The 14412-nt window shown below is 35.1% G+C and overlaps 1 protein-coding gene across 8 annotated transcripts in view; it reads right to left on the reverse strand.

The window, feature by feature from the left end:
• The window catches only part of GHR (growth hormone receptor), a 305275-nt gene that overhangs the window by 33663 nt on the left and 257200 nt on the right, over window positions 1-14412 (reverse strand). For all 8 annotated transcript variants that reach the window (XM_074300124.1, XM_074299943.1, XM_074299853.1 and 5 more), the window contains one exon: window positions 517-640. In XM_074300124.1, coding sequence (XP_074156225.1) covers window positions 517-640 — 124 coding nt within the window. The remainder of the gene's footprint in view (window positions 1-516; window positions 641-14412) is intronic.

Consider the following 14412-nt stretch of genomic DNA (forward strand, 5'->3'; position numbering starts at 1 on the left):
TCCACCCAAACCCTATAAAAATGAGATTTCAATGCTCCCCTAATTTCATAATTTCATAAATTAATTAGCAATTCATCTAGGAAATCTTTCCAGATCCCCCTTGATACCATACTTTTCTTTTTGTTGATTATCTACAATTTATAGATCTTGTGTGAGCATAGATATTTTTATATAATTTCTCCTATGAAATTGTGAGCTCTTGAGAACAGGGACTATCTTTTGCCCTTTGTTTGAATATTGTCAATGTTTAGTATAGTGCCTGGCACACAGCAGGTATTTAATAAATGCTTACTGAATGATTAAATAGAATTTTGGATTTGGAACCAGCAAGACTTGTATGCAAAATCATCCTTAGGCAGCTATTAGGTCTGTGAGCTTTAGCAAGTGTCTTAACTGCTCTGTGCCTCAGTTTCCATACTTGTATAAAGAAGGGATTGCAGTTGAAAGCATTTCCAATGCTAAGTCTGTGATTTTAGTTATGTGGGGAAATTGCATAATCAGGGATGGAACTCATACCTTTTCTTATACAACAGCTTTATTGGACTCTTTGGACCATGATAAACTTCATCAGTCCAGTAGCATGAAAATGTCTCTAGTTCAGGTGAACGGCACTTAGTATACTGAGGCTTCCCAGAAGGCTCTGCAAAACAGAACAGAAAAGAAAAGGATGAATCCATTATCAGCAAAATAACAAATACATGAAGATAAACTTATTTTGAAGAGTCAAAAGCAATTTAAAAAAGTAAACTGAAATAGGACAACAATACTTTCGTTATCTTGGTCTATTATATCTAGGAGTCAATGGGAAATTTTGGTAGATTTAAAAAAATTTTGGATCAAGTTTTTACATTAAACAGCCTTACTGCAAGATTCTACCTGAATTTCATGAGCACATAATTCAATAATTTGGAAAACATGGCTTTTACTTTCCTCTTCTTTGGCTATAGGTTGAAGCAAAGGAACAATTTCAAGACTGCATTTTAATTTAAGTTATCCAAAGGGGAAAAACAAGCAGTATGGGAAAAAGAATACTGGAGAGGAGCCAGAAAATCAACAAATTACTTTACAATCCTGTTAATTCTATTGCATAGATGCTCACTGAGCACTACTATGTCCAGAACATTATGTTATAATCTAATAGATTGCATGATAGGTAGTGGCTATAGGAAATCTGAGGATGATGGTCTTAGCCCCTAGGTGGATCAGGGAAGTCTTCATGGAGAAGGTAGCATTTGAAATGTGTTTTATTTTTTCCAATAGAATTTTATTTTTCCAAATACATGCAAAGATAGTTTTCAACATTCATCTTTGCAAAATCTTACATTCCAAATTTTTCTCCCTCCTCCTTCTCCAAGAGAGCAAGCAATCTGATATAGGTTAAACATGTGTAATTCTTCTAATCATATAAAATGTACTTTAAAAGAAGATAAGAAATTCAAAAGGTTAAGAGAGGGAAGGAAAGCATTCCAGCTATTCAGAGAACACTATAAGCAAAAGCATGGAGGGAGTAAATTTCAGGAAATGTTTAGGAAAGAAAGTAATACATTTTGACTAAAGGATAGAATATATGAATTAAATGATATAAGATTAAGATTGGAAAGTTAATGAGGTATCAGATTTAAATACAGGGAGATCTCAAGTTGGGTAAAAGGGCATCTCTGAAAATATTTGAACAAAACCCCAAAATTCTATATACTTAGAATATTCTCTATGTCTCTTAATCTTTTACATTTCTACCCATAATCTAGAGCAAGGTTCAGCAAACTAAGACTTGTGGGACAAATCTTGCCTGCTGCCTAGTTTTGTATAGTTCAAGAGCTAAGGATGATTTTTACACTTACTATTTTTAGCTTTTGGGCTTTGTAGACAATGGGCCAGATTTGGCCCTCATTCTGTAGTTTGTTGATCCTTGATTTTGGGCTTAATTCAAACCTAAAGATTTGAGGCAGGAGAGAGTGGAAGTAGCAAGAACTTCTCATAATAGTCCAAGGTGGTGGAAATGAGTTCCTTTACATGAGAAGTAACAGTTGGAATACTAATGAAGAGACTGAGCCAAGATGGAATAAACAGTATGTAAATGATTAGATAGAGGAGGTGAAGGAGAAAGAATAAGCAAAGCTGATATGAAAATTTTGACTACTAAAGTTTTTGGTAAAAGATAATGTTTGACTTTGGACATAATAAATTTAAGGTGCCTCTGGAATAACCAGATAGAAGATGTCAAAGTCAATTAGAGATATGGGTCTAGAATTCAGAAAAAAGAGGCCGAAATTAGAAATGCAGATTTGGAAGTCCTCTGTATAGACACAGGGTCCATGAATTTGCTTTTTAATATTTTGAGAACAATATTTCAATATACTTGTTTTTCTTTATAACCTCATTTTCTGCATTTAAAACACTTCTTAAGGGTCCATAATATAAAAAAGGTTTAGAATTTGTGAGTTAAAGGAAATAGTTAAAGCCATAGAAATCAATGAGATTGATAAAGAGAATACGTACAGGAAGATGACTGTGATAAGATCTTAGGGGAACATTACATTTTAAGGAGTGGGGAATAGGCCAAGGATCCAGAGCTAAGAAAAAAGGAATGATCAAGTAGGGTGAGAACCCTTCTATTGGTCCTGTCTTTGAAGCCAAAGGACAGAAGATAATCATAAGAACGGGTCATCAACAGTATCCAGGGCTCCAGAAGGGTTAAGTATGATGCTGACTAAGATTTGATTAGAGGATTTTCGTTGTCTTTTAGGAGGACAGTTTTGTAAAGTGGTAGGGAAAGAAACCAGATTGCAAGGGTGTTGAGAATGCAATGAATGTGAGGTTATAGAGGTATCATGTGGAGAAAATTTTTTCAAGAAATGTAACACTTTAGAAACTGAGTATAGTTCACAACATAGGATTTTCACTCTTTTTATTGTTGTTTGCTTGCATTTTATTTTTTCTCATTTTTTTCCTATTTGATTTTTCTTGTGCAGCAAGACAATTTTATAAATATGTATGCATATATATTGGATTTAACATATTTCTATCATGTTTAACATACATTGGATTACATGACATCTAGGGGTGGGGATGGGGAAAAGGGAGGGAAAATTGGAGCACAAGGTTTTGCAAGGATTAATGTTAAAACATTATCCATGCATATGTTTTGAAAATAAAAAACTTAAAAAATTATATATATATATATATATATGTATATATATATATATGAATATGAAATTTAACACTGGAGATGAAAAAAAGAAAAGAGAAAGTAGCTAGTTAGAATAGAAAGTTAAGGGAAGATTTTTTTTTTCTTTTAGGATTTAGGACACCTGAGACCATTTGTTAGGTATATGGGGAAAAAATTATTGGAAAGCAATTGATGGATTTTCATGAAAGACAGGAAAAAATGGAAGGAGTCAAGTTTTGGAAGGCCAGAGGGGATGGAATGGAAAGTACATGTAAAAGAATTATCTTTTCCTCACTGATCCTTAGACATCTTCTGTAAACTAATAAGGTTGAATTAAATTGTTTTTAAGATTCCTTTTAGATCTTAAGTTTTAGAATGTTTTGTAGTAAGTCCTATCCAGATCTCAATAGGATTTAAAGGCCATTTTAAAAATGAGGTCCAAATGGGCCTCACTATCTTGGAAAAGTGCAATGCTATAACTCTTTTAAAGTCATCATTTGAACTCAGATGCTACCACTGAATGATAAGAACTAAATTTCACCTCATTATATAAAGTATCTTTAAATAAAGGAAAGAAAGTACAAGTAACCTCAGGTTCTTTTATTTCTTTTGTATTATACAAGTCACAAAAGGGGAGGGATGTGTTAGTAAATTCTTAGCAACCACTCCTGGGGAGGAGGTATTCACAGAACACACTTTTATTGGCATTTTCTCCATCACTCTCTTAAGACCATCAAGAATTCAATCAATCAAGTCATGATTTGTAATGTCTGTAATTTCCAGGGTGTAAATGTTCAATGAAAATTCTCACTGCAACAAAATGGCAACATTTATGTCATTCCTCAAAGTACAAGCAAATAAGAAAAGTGACTTTTGTTAATTTTTTAAAATTCTGAATATTGTAAATGGTAAAAATAAAATCTAAAGCCCATTTTGTTTTTGTAAACTTAGCAATAGTATGGCGTTTCTGTTTTTTCTTAACTCCAGATGTATGGAAAGTTGCATATTCTTTCTCCATCTTGAGCCAAGGACAGGAAATTCATGGTTATGGTGTTAATGTGATGAAGTGTGTACCAACATGTGGTGCACTGACACGCACATGTCATGAGGGAAGCTTTATTTTGCAGTGTACCGGGTTGTGACAATCCCTAGGGTCAGAAGAGGAGGCAAGTGAGACATGTTTGGGGTTCATAAAACAAAGATAGAATACACATCAACTATTCTAAGAATGCATATCATTATAGTGGAGAGGAGGATTTGTTGCAAGCATGTATTCTTGTTTCAGGTGCAAAATTACTAGATAACCATTTACAAACGATCTCATGTTCTCTCAGTATATGCTCTCCCTAGAATATATAATTAGATGGCAGGTTTTTTTGTTCTGCTCTGTAAATGGAAATTCTAATAATGTTCACTATTTGTTAAGTTCAAAATCAAAAGAAAATTAAATTTTAAAATTAAGTATCTCAACAGACTGGTGGAAAAATCAGCCTCAAAGATTTGAGTTTTACCTGAAGCACTAGCAAAAGATATCCCTTATTTGAAACTCAAAGTTCTATACCTTGGAGGCTATTAGATGGTCCAAAATTAGAGCATTAGAGTCAGGAAGAATTGAGTTCACATCTTACTTCAATAAATTTACTAGCTGTGTGGTCCTGGGCAAATCACTTAAAAGCTGTCTGCCTCAGTTTCCTCAGTTGTAAGATGAGGATGATAAAAGCATATGACTCTCAGGGTTGTGAGAATTAAATGAAATAATATATATAAAGGCCTTGGCATGTTACCTGGCATATTTTTTCTTAGCCCTATCTAGCATATATATTAGGTGGTCAAAAATCCATGTTTCCTTATACTTTCAGTGTAATTAGCATATTTATTTAATTTTGTTTTGTCTTAGCTTTTTAAATGAATTATCTGCATCTTCCCACTTCTCTGTGACTGTGGCTTGCAAATATTAAGTCATTTTTTGCTTCTCTGTCTTTTGGAAAGAATGAGTCAAAGTTTATTCTTTAACAGGTCTTATTAATCCAGGGTAAACAATCCTTGGTGAGTGAAACTTGACAGGTGGAAAAATAGAAAATTGGAATGAAACAGAAAATGTTACTTTGTGACTAAAAAAACTTGCTACTTAGAATTTTTGAAAAAAAATTAGGTAAAAATAAATGTTTTTGATATCTCCGGGAACATATGTATCATATTAATTAAGGCTCTACATGAATGAAGAATAAATTGGGCAGAAAAAAATAGAATAGCAACCAAAATGCCCCAAATCAGACTCTTTGATTAAGGAAAGGGGCAAACTTCTTTTTTTCTTCTTCTTATTTTTTTCTTAAAGCTTTTTATTTTCAAAATATATGCATAGATACTTAAATATGATAAAATATATATTAAATCCAATATATGTATACATATTTATACAATTACCTTGCTGCACAAGAAAAATCAGATCAAAAAGAAAAAAATGAGAAAGAAAATAAAATGCAAGTAAACAACAACAAAAAGAGTGAAACTTCACTCAGTTTTCACAGCCCTCTCTCGGTGTAGATGGCTTTCTTTATCATAACATCATTGGAACTTGTCTCAATCATCTCATTGTTGAAAAGAGCCATGAGGAACAAAATTGCTTGTCCTAGCAAGCATTTTGTTTTATCTCTTAAAATTGAGGGAACCATAGAACAGGAATGATAGAACTTAGAGTTGTAAGTTCTCTAAGTACTTAGTAAGAGCTTTTAGAGATCATCTAATTAAACCGCCTCATTTTATAGCTGAAGTCTAGAGGTTAAATGACTTCTTGGTCAAGAGCAGAGCTGTTTTATGTACCTCCATCTGGTCTAAATTGCTGGGAATGTGCATTGGTAATAGACTAATAGATCTTGAATTTACCAAAAAAGTTGGAAGAAATGATCCCTACTATTATGCTACTGTTTTTATAGATGCAAATAGCAAACTATAGACATCTCGGCACAGTGGATAGAGGGCTAACGTTGTGGGCCAGAAAATCTGAGTTCCAAGACCTACTTCTGAGACAGAAATCCAGTGACCACGAGCAAGTTAATTAACATTTCAGCAACAACAGAAGACTGTTACTCTCCTATCTCCCAAGGAGATCTAAGGAAGTCCATTTAACTTTGCCAGTCTCCTCTGGAAAGGAAAAGGACCCCGAGGTTTGATACTGTCCTGATGCTGAGATACTACTTCACAAATTAAGTTGCTTTATTACAACGATAGTTTAGAACCTCAATTATTCAGTTCTGCACCTGTCTTAACCAAAATCTGCCCTTTATTCTCCTGCTGTCTGTGATCCAGCAATCCTAATCTCTCTCTCACTGAATTTAGACTGTTCCCGCTTGGACCCTGGGCTCTAACAGGTGAGTTTTCTGGGTGGAATTAGGTCACCATACTCCTGGCTGATCATTTCTAAATTATGCTTCTGAATCTGACTGCGTTCCTTCATCTTCCACCCCAAATAAAATGAATTTATCCATAAAGCAGTGAATGCTAAAATATGGAAACAGAAGAAAGGGACATATATACCTTCAAAAGTTTTCCTTTCAAAAAACTTACAAAATTAAAAAAAAATCAAACCAGGATCTCATTTGATTAGAAACTGTTGTTTCTTTGACCACATGTACTCAGTCAGTCAGTCAAGTAGTATTTATTAAGTGTCAGGCATGTTGCTAAGCACCAGGGATACAAAGAAAAGGAAAATATAATCCTGCTCCCAAGGAATTCACAGTTTAATGAGGGATTCAACATTTAATAAACTGTTTACAATCGTGTGTATGTATGTATGTGTATGTGTGTATAGGATAAATTGGAAATAATCACCAGAGAGGACATCAGAATTAAGGGGGATCTGGAATGGCTTCTTGTAAAAAGTTAGATTTTAGCTGGTACTTGAAGGAATCCAGGGCAACTAGGAGGCAGAAAGAGGAGGGATAACAGTCAGAGAAAATGCCCAGCGTTGGGAGATGGAGTGTCTTACACAAGGAACAACAAGGAAGCCAGTGCCATTGGATCACTGTGTGTGTGTGTGTGTACGTGTATGTGAAATAAATTGTTGTTTGTGAGGAGTATGAGAAATTAGGTTTCCATAGATATTGTCAAAACAGGATTAGGGGAAGAGTAAAATATTTTGTTAAGATGTTTCAAACCAACCATCATGTGAGTCAGGAGCTGACTAAATAACAAAATTCCTGACAAAGGGGCCCAAGTTCAAACCAGCCCAAACTGGCTAGAGTCAGTGACAGGACAGAAGCCTTTTGCCATGGAATGGGTGAATAAAAAGGATTGTAAATCCGGCCAATTGTAACTAATTCAGATTGTAAATCTGACCAATTGTAACTAACTAAAATTGTAAATCCAACCAATTGTAACTCTGATTAAATTTGACTAATTGTACCCAATTTGGACAATTGTATCCAATTGTAACTAACTCAGATTATAAATCCAACCAATTGTATCTGACTTGGATTATAAATCCAGCCAATTGTAACTAACTCAGATTATAAATCCAACCAATTGTAACTAACTTGGATTATAAATCCAGCCAATTGTAACTAACTCAGATTATAAATCCAACCAATTGTAACTAACTTGGATTATAAATCCAGCCAATTGTAACTAACTCAGATTATAAATCCAACCAATTGTAAATCTGACCAATCTATAACTGACTAAATCTAACCAATTGTAAGTAACTCAGATTGTAATCCCAAAAATCTGAACCTGAAAGGGGTAAAAAACCGAACTAACAGTATAATGCTTGCTCCTGCTTCTGCATTTAGTGTCTCACCCATAAGCATACCCACTTTCTAGGAGAATGGCTGAATAAATGATGCTTCTCTCCCTAAAAGAGCATTGATTGTAACATTACTCTTGTACCAGTTTGCAAGTGGGGAACTGCTGGGCAGCGGCAGCTCTTTCTGGACTTGTTCTCCAACCTGCTGAATTCTACTGAGTCTTTTGATGACATCCTTCAATCTCAAAGAAGACCAATGATGTCAGGAGGGTGGTGTCTTGATTCACAAGTGAACTGGACTTAAGCCAGACAGAGCAATACAAAATTATTCGCTTCATTTTCTGCTTCTGTCATCACAGTCCTGTGGCAAGTCATAGGTTAGGAGGACTGGTGATGGCTCCAGATGCAGTGGCCAGAAAGCTAGTTCTTTCCTAGGTCTCAGTTGTTTGAGTCAACACGTATTCAGTTGTTAAAGATAGGTAAGAAGTGAATCAGAAGCTAGCCCAGCTTATCTCCACAAAAGACTGAGTCTGGGAGGGGAAGACTCTGAGTTCTGTTTTGAACAGAAACTATTGTTACTGACAGTTACTCTGAGCCATCAGAATCCAATGAAGACATGGACTGGGACCTATCATTGGCCAAGCAGTGATTTGGGACTAGGAGTAAGGAGTAAGGAGACTAGAAAGGTAAAGAAGCCAGATTATGGAGAACTTTATAAGACAGAGGATTTTATGTTTGATCCTGGAAACAATAGGGAGAAAATGGAGAAGAATGAATAGAGGTGGAGGGATATTACACAGTCAATTAAATGCTTTAGGAAAGTCAGTTTGACAAGTTCAATTTACTCAAACTCAAGATGCAGTGAATCATTATTCAGCTAAGATCATGTAACATTTGGTGACTTGTTTTTGTGGGATTTTGTTGATTTGTTGAATCCTGTTAATTTGTAATAAAACTTTAATTTTTCTTATCTATTTAACAAATAAGTCTTATGTATTAAAGCTTAAATATAATGATCAATTCTTATACAAACATAATTTCTCAGTCCTGATCCTGAAAGATAGACTATCAAAATAATTGGCACTGGGAAAGTTGGTAAATAGTCAGTGACTTTGTACTTTTCCACAGATCAAAAGCAAAGCAGGAGAACAACTCTTTCTTATCCCGCTCTGTTAGGCACTACTTAAACAAAACTCTGTTCAGTAGTCGGGCATCATGGGAATATTCCTAGCCTGCTTGGAAGTGCTGCTTTGTCTCTAGAAATAGGTACTATTGTGATAATGGCGGAGCCTCATCAAAAAAAAATAATAAAGGCTGATTTTTTGATTAGCCATGGTGGCTTGGGTGTGATCTTTCTTCAATGAGGCAATGCTAGCAATAACAGCAGCAACTAAAATGACATTACAAATTTTCTGTCTCTACAGTCCCATGAGGTAAACAGAAAAAGATGAAATTTGACAGAGGAAAAAAAAAAAAGAAGCCCAGACTTGCACCAGATCATACAGCTGGAATACTCATGTAAAGCTTGATATTCAAATTCAGATATCCCGTCTCCAAACCCTGTGTATTTTCCACAACATTTGTCCCTGGAGCTTTGAAATGGGGTTGTTTTAGACATGAGGGAATAAGAAGGATGCTTTCATTCCTTCTATTTATTGAGTTACATCTCTAAAGCTCAAAGATCATCCCAAAGTACACATAATATTCACGTAGAGAGTTTGGAAAAGAAGTGTGAGGAAATTGAAGCTTTTGAGAACCTGAATGTCACATAGATGATTTGCTAGCTGGTGATACATTAAGTACCAAAAGCCAAGTCTACTGAGTCAGCACTCTTCCTAGTCTGCCATGCTATTTCTCCTTTTTGAATCTCATCTCTGTGAGATACATTAGAGCTATGAGTGTTAGCTGTGGTGAGGACTGGGGAGTTCTTGGGAGTAACATGAGATATTTAAATCTACCTGCAAAAACTATAAAATGTAATCCTAGGCGCTATAATGGCACCAAGACTATGAAGTATCCCAAAATCATAGTTCATAGATTAAGTTTGAGAGGAATCTTAGATGTCTTTAAGTGCAACCTCCTTGTATTCCAGCTGAGGAAACTGAGGCCCAAGGAGGTTAAATATTTTATTCAACATCACACAGGTAGTAAACATGATTGTGATTTGAAAAGCATAATATGTATGCAATTAGTTCTTACAGAATTACTGCAGGAAGAGATTCAAAACCTCAACTTTATTAGTTCTGAATACTAATTTTAAAATAAAACTAATGGTCTGATTTCAAATGTTAACACGGGTCAATGAAAAAACAAGTGGCTTTGGAGCCAGAAGATCTGGGTTTAAATGGAGGTCCTGCTACTTAATGTTTGCATGACATTAGATCAGTCACTTGCTCACTGTGGGTCTCAGCTTCTTCATTAATCAAATTAAAGGGAAATAGCCTAGATAATCTCTAAGATTTAATTCCTATGATCCTTTTTTTTCTTAATCAGATTAAGTAGGCAAAGTAGGAAGATATTAACCATTATAACTTTCAATGATTCTTAGTGCTTCAATGAAGTCTATATAGGATTGTGGCAGGGCAGACAGAGCTTACTCAATGTATTTTTCAGAGTGCTCAGTGCAATGGAGGAAAGAAATCATTGAATGAAAGAATGATCTCATTTTGATGTAAATAATTTGCTTCTTCCATAAACGGGGAAAAAAACAAGAAAGAAAGAAAAAAGATCAACTTTTATTAAGAGGATAAACTAATACTTTCTCTGTCCAAAAATTAAATACACATCCAAATCAAAAATGGTACAAGGAAATCTCAAATGAAAACAAGAGAAAAATAAAAATATTTTGGGAATAATAATAACTTTCATTTCTAGATCACTTTACATTTTACAACTTTTCATCAATCTGATAAGGTTGGAACTGCAAATACTCATGCTCCCAATTTATAGATAAGGGAACTGAGATGCACAGAGGTTAAGTAAATTACTCTCATATAACTTGCTAGTATTTTTAAAATATCATTTTATTTTTCCAAGTACATGTAAAGATAGTTTTCAACATTAATTTTGGTAAGACTTTGTGTTTTAATTTTTTCTCCCTTCTTCCTTTATTATAACTTGTTAGTGTTAATGCTGGAATTTGAATCCAGTTCTGGATTTAAAACTCAGAGCTCTTTTCACTGTATCATACTTATTTCCAACCTTAAATGAAATAAGTGGAAAAAAAGACAAAAAATGAAGTATGCCTGAAAAGGGAAAAAAAGGGAATGGTGCCTTAAAAGAAAGTCATAAGGCTTTAATGACTGAATGACTTTGGCTCATTCCTGCATTAAAAAAAAAAAACCAGTCCCACAAACAAAACTACATATGCAGTCAATCAATGGTCAGTATAACAAGGGGGAAAACCAGTTAAAACATGTTCACTCAACCCCATCTGGATAAAGGAAGATGATTTCAGAATGTAATTTGTAGTGAGGAAATACTTATTGTTAACTGAGATAGTTTTCGTATGTTCTGAGAATTGCACAAGTTCATTAGTCAAGGCCAAGTATGGTGAAACTGTGATGTTCCCTCTGGAGATGATAAGCAGAGAGATGTGGAGGGAGAAATAACATATTAAAAACGTTATATGTGATTAAGAACCTCAGTGTTGATCAGGATGTGCTGATGAAGCTCTTCTACCTCAAATCATCCAGGTCTGCAATTTGTGGTTCATCCCCTCTTCCCCTTGTGACCACCAAATCTGGGAGGTGCCACAAGTTCCACTCATACCCCTTCTAAATACAGGAACCTAACACCTTACTGGTTATGTAGGTTTCATTTAGTTAATATAATATGCTGTTAATTGTCTGTGAATTGTAAACCAGCCTAAAAAAAGTTCATAAATCAAATCTCTATATAGGAAGGGGGATTCCTCTCCTTAAATAAACTTTATTTCTCTTTCAACTTAACTACTCATTCTATTTGACCTCAGTTAAACAGACTTGATGGTCGGCGAAATATTTTTGGTCTCTCTAAAAACTCAAGTGAGAGATTTTCCAAAAGATGGCCTGACTACTTCTTGGAGAGTTCTGTTGAAATCTCTATGGCACTGACAAGACTGGTTTGGGAAACTATTTGCCAAACCACCCTAATTGTAATTAAAAAAGCAGCAACTTTACATTTTGGTTAGAAATGATCTTGTATGCCCTTTGTTCTCCAAGGAGACCAGGACATCAGGGAAGTGACACCATGACCCGCAAATGAATTGGATTTAAGTGAGGGAGGGCTGTGCAAAGTCACTAGCTTCACTTTCCCCTCCAGAGCCATCTGGGTCCAGTGGCCAGATATAAGTCAGGATGACTGGAGATGGTCCAGGATGCAGTGGAAAACCTTGGCCTTTTATAGTTAAGATCTTGAACAAGTCTCGCTCAATTTTACTGAGGCAATACTCAACGGTTAAAGCTAGGAAAGAAATGAGGTAGAGAACGGTCTAGATATAAATAGATAGAGATAGAGATACACACATACACATACACATCTGGGAGGGAAATATCCTTGGGGTTTCAGACTAAAGCAGAAACGATTGCTATTTATATTCACTCTGAGTCAAGCAAGACTCAAAAAACAAGTGAGGCTTGGTCTGGGACTTATTACTAGTCAATCCATCAAAGCCAGAATGATTTGGGTTTAAGGAAAGATCCTTAAGTTCCTTAAGGCAAAACACAAAGTATCTTGCAAAATTTCAGTGATCAAAATTTACATTCCTTTGAGTAGAGCATCAGCAAATAAGGGTATGATACTTTAGATGGACTACTGAACACACAATGGTTTCAACACCCTTGCTTCCTCAAATCTCCCTTTCACCCTAGGACAGTAATAAAGAAAGGTTGGATGAAGAAATTAGGATAGTACAAATGATGACTTGTAAGTTCCTCAGAACAAGATAATTGTTTATCTGGTTGTTTGAGGGTTAAGTATTTAGTCATAAATTTTCTGAATTAACTTTGAAATTTGTTATTTTAAAAAATAATTTTGATGAAAATCTTTCTAAAATGTATACTACATAAGCTCCTGATTTGCCAAAAAGTAACTCTGAGTATAAGTGAACCTTTTTTTTTTTTTTTTTTTTTTTTTTGGATGACTGAAGGCCATTATAAAAGAAAGCCATTGCACTATAAAAAAAGTAATGTCTTCAGGGGATGTTGGGCATGTATAAGATTATTTATATTTTGATTAAAGCCATCTAAAAAGTTTTATAGTTAGCGATTCTAATGCCTCTGGTGTTTTTACTTTATAATGCTACAGTTTACACAAACTCTCTTTCCTTTTACTTCTAATTGTCTATCTGTAACAAGTATGGAAAAACTGGACTACCAAGACATACTAGGTTACTAATTTTGTTAATTAACCTGGGATAAAATTAAGCTGACACTTTTATACACTATTCCACATTTTTAAGTCCTGTTGACTTGAGAGAGAGGGGCTGCAACCCCTTTTGGGGAAAAATGCATATAAAAAAGTATAACATACTTTATGACTTCACAGTCCAGAGTTCATTTTCTCTTCTAAGTTTGGGCTGTCTTGGCTTCTCCTTCCCCTTATAACCTCCAGCTTACTCACTAGAGTTATCCTCCCAAAGTTCTGGAGGACTGATTTGCAAGCAGTCTGACCTCTAGACCAGAAGGGAGTATAATCGTATTCATAGGAGGAAAGTATAGCTGATCTCAAACTAGCTAAAAACAAAGGTTCTTTGGTAACAATTTCTTCCAGAAATATAATTGAAGGAAAATTCTGCACAGCTTTGGGGGAAATATTTACTAATAGGAGAACAAAGTTGCCTTCCATCTGGTATTTGCTTACTCAGAGTGGGACCTCTGAGCATGTCTGCATGAAGTCCAAAAAGACTTCTGTAATGTTCCCTGTTGCCTCTTTCCCTGGTATGGAGGCTGTCTGAGATAGCAGCAGCTTCCCAGCAACAGCTCTCAGAAAAGGGAGAGCTGGGTAGTCCAGAGTTGTGTTTCAACAAAGATTCAAGTTCTAGTTGTAGCCTCCCTTTCCCTCTCTGTCCCTCAGCCTATTTACTAGTTACCCATCCAAAATTCTGCCTCAAGACTAGTATAAGCATCATTCTCCAAAGTACTCTCTTCTTTTCCCAAATGCTCCTTTTCTTTTTAAAGAACTCTAGCAAGGCAATAACCCCTCCAACTAAGAATTCTCTTTAATCCTTCTTTGATAAAATTAGGCATTCAAGATAGATCCTTGAAAAATGCTGGTCTGTCAAGGATATCATAAATGTCTTGGTATAGTGCTCCTGTCCAAAAAAAAAAAAATAGCTGAGACATCATAGGAAAAAAAACAACACATTATTTCAGCATATGGAACCTTTATAAGGCTGGTGGGTTTGTTTCTTACCCTACAGGATTGCCAGCGGTTAAGAAACAACAAATGTCAATTTACTAAAATGGGATGCAGGCTAGGAGCAAGGAAAAGTTTCTGTTTAATGACAGAATTTGGCAAATAC

Source organism: Sminthopsis crassicaudata, chromosome 1 (assembly GCF_048593235.1).
Source record: "Sminthopsis crassicaudata isolate SCR6 chromosome 1, ASM4859323v1, whole genome shotgun sequence".
Lineage (NCBI taxonomy): Eukaryota > Metazoa > Chordata > Mammalia > Dasyuromorphia > Dasyuridae > Sminthopsis > Sminthopsis crassicaudata.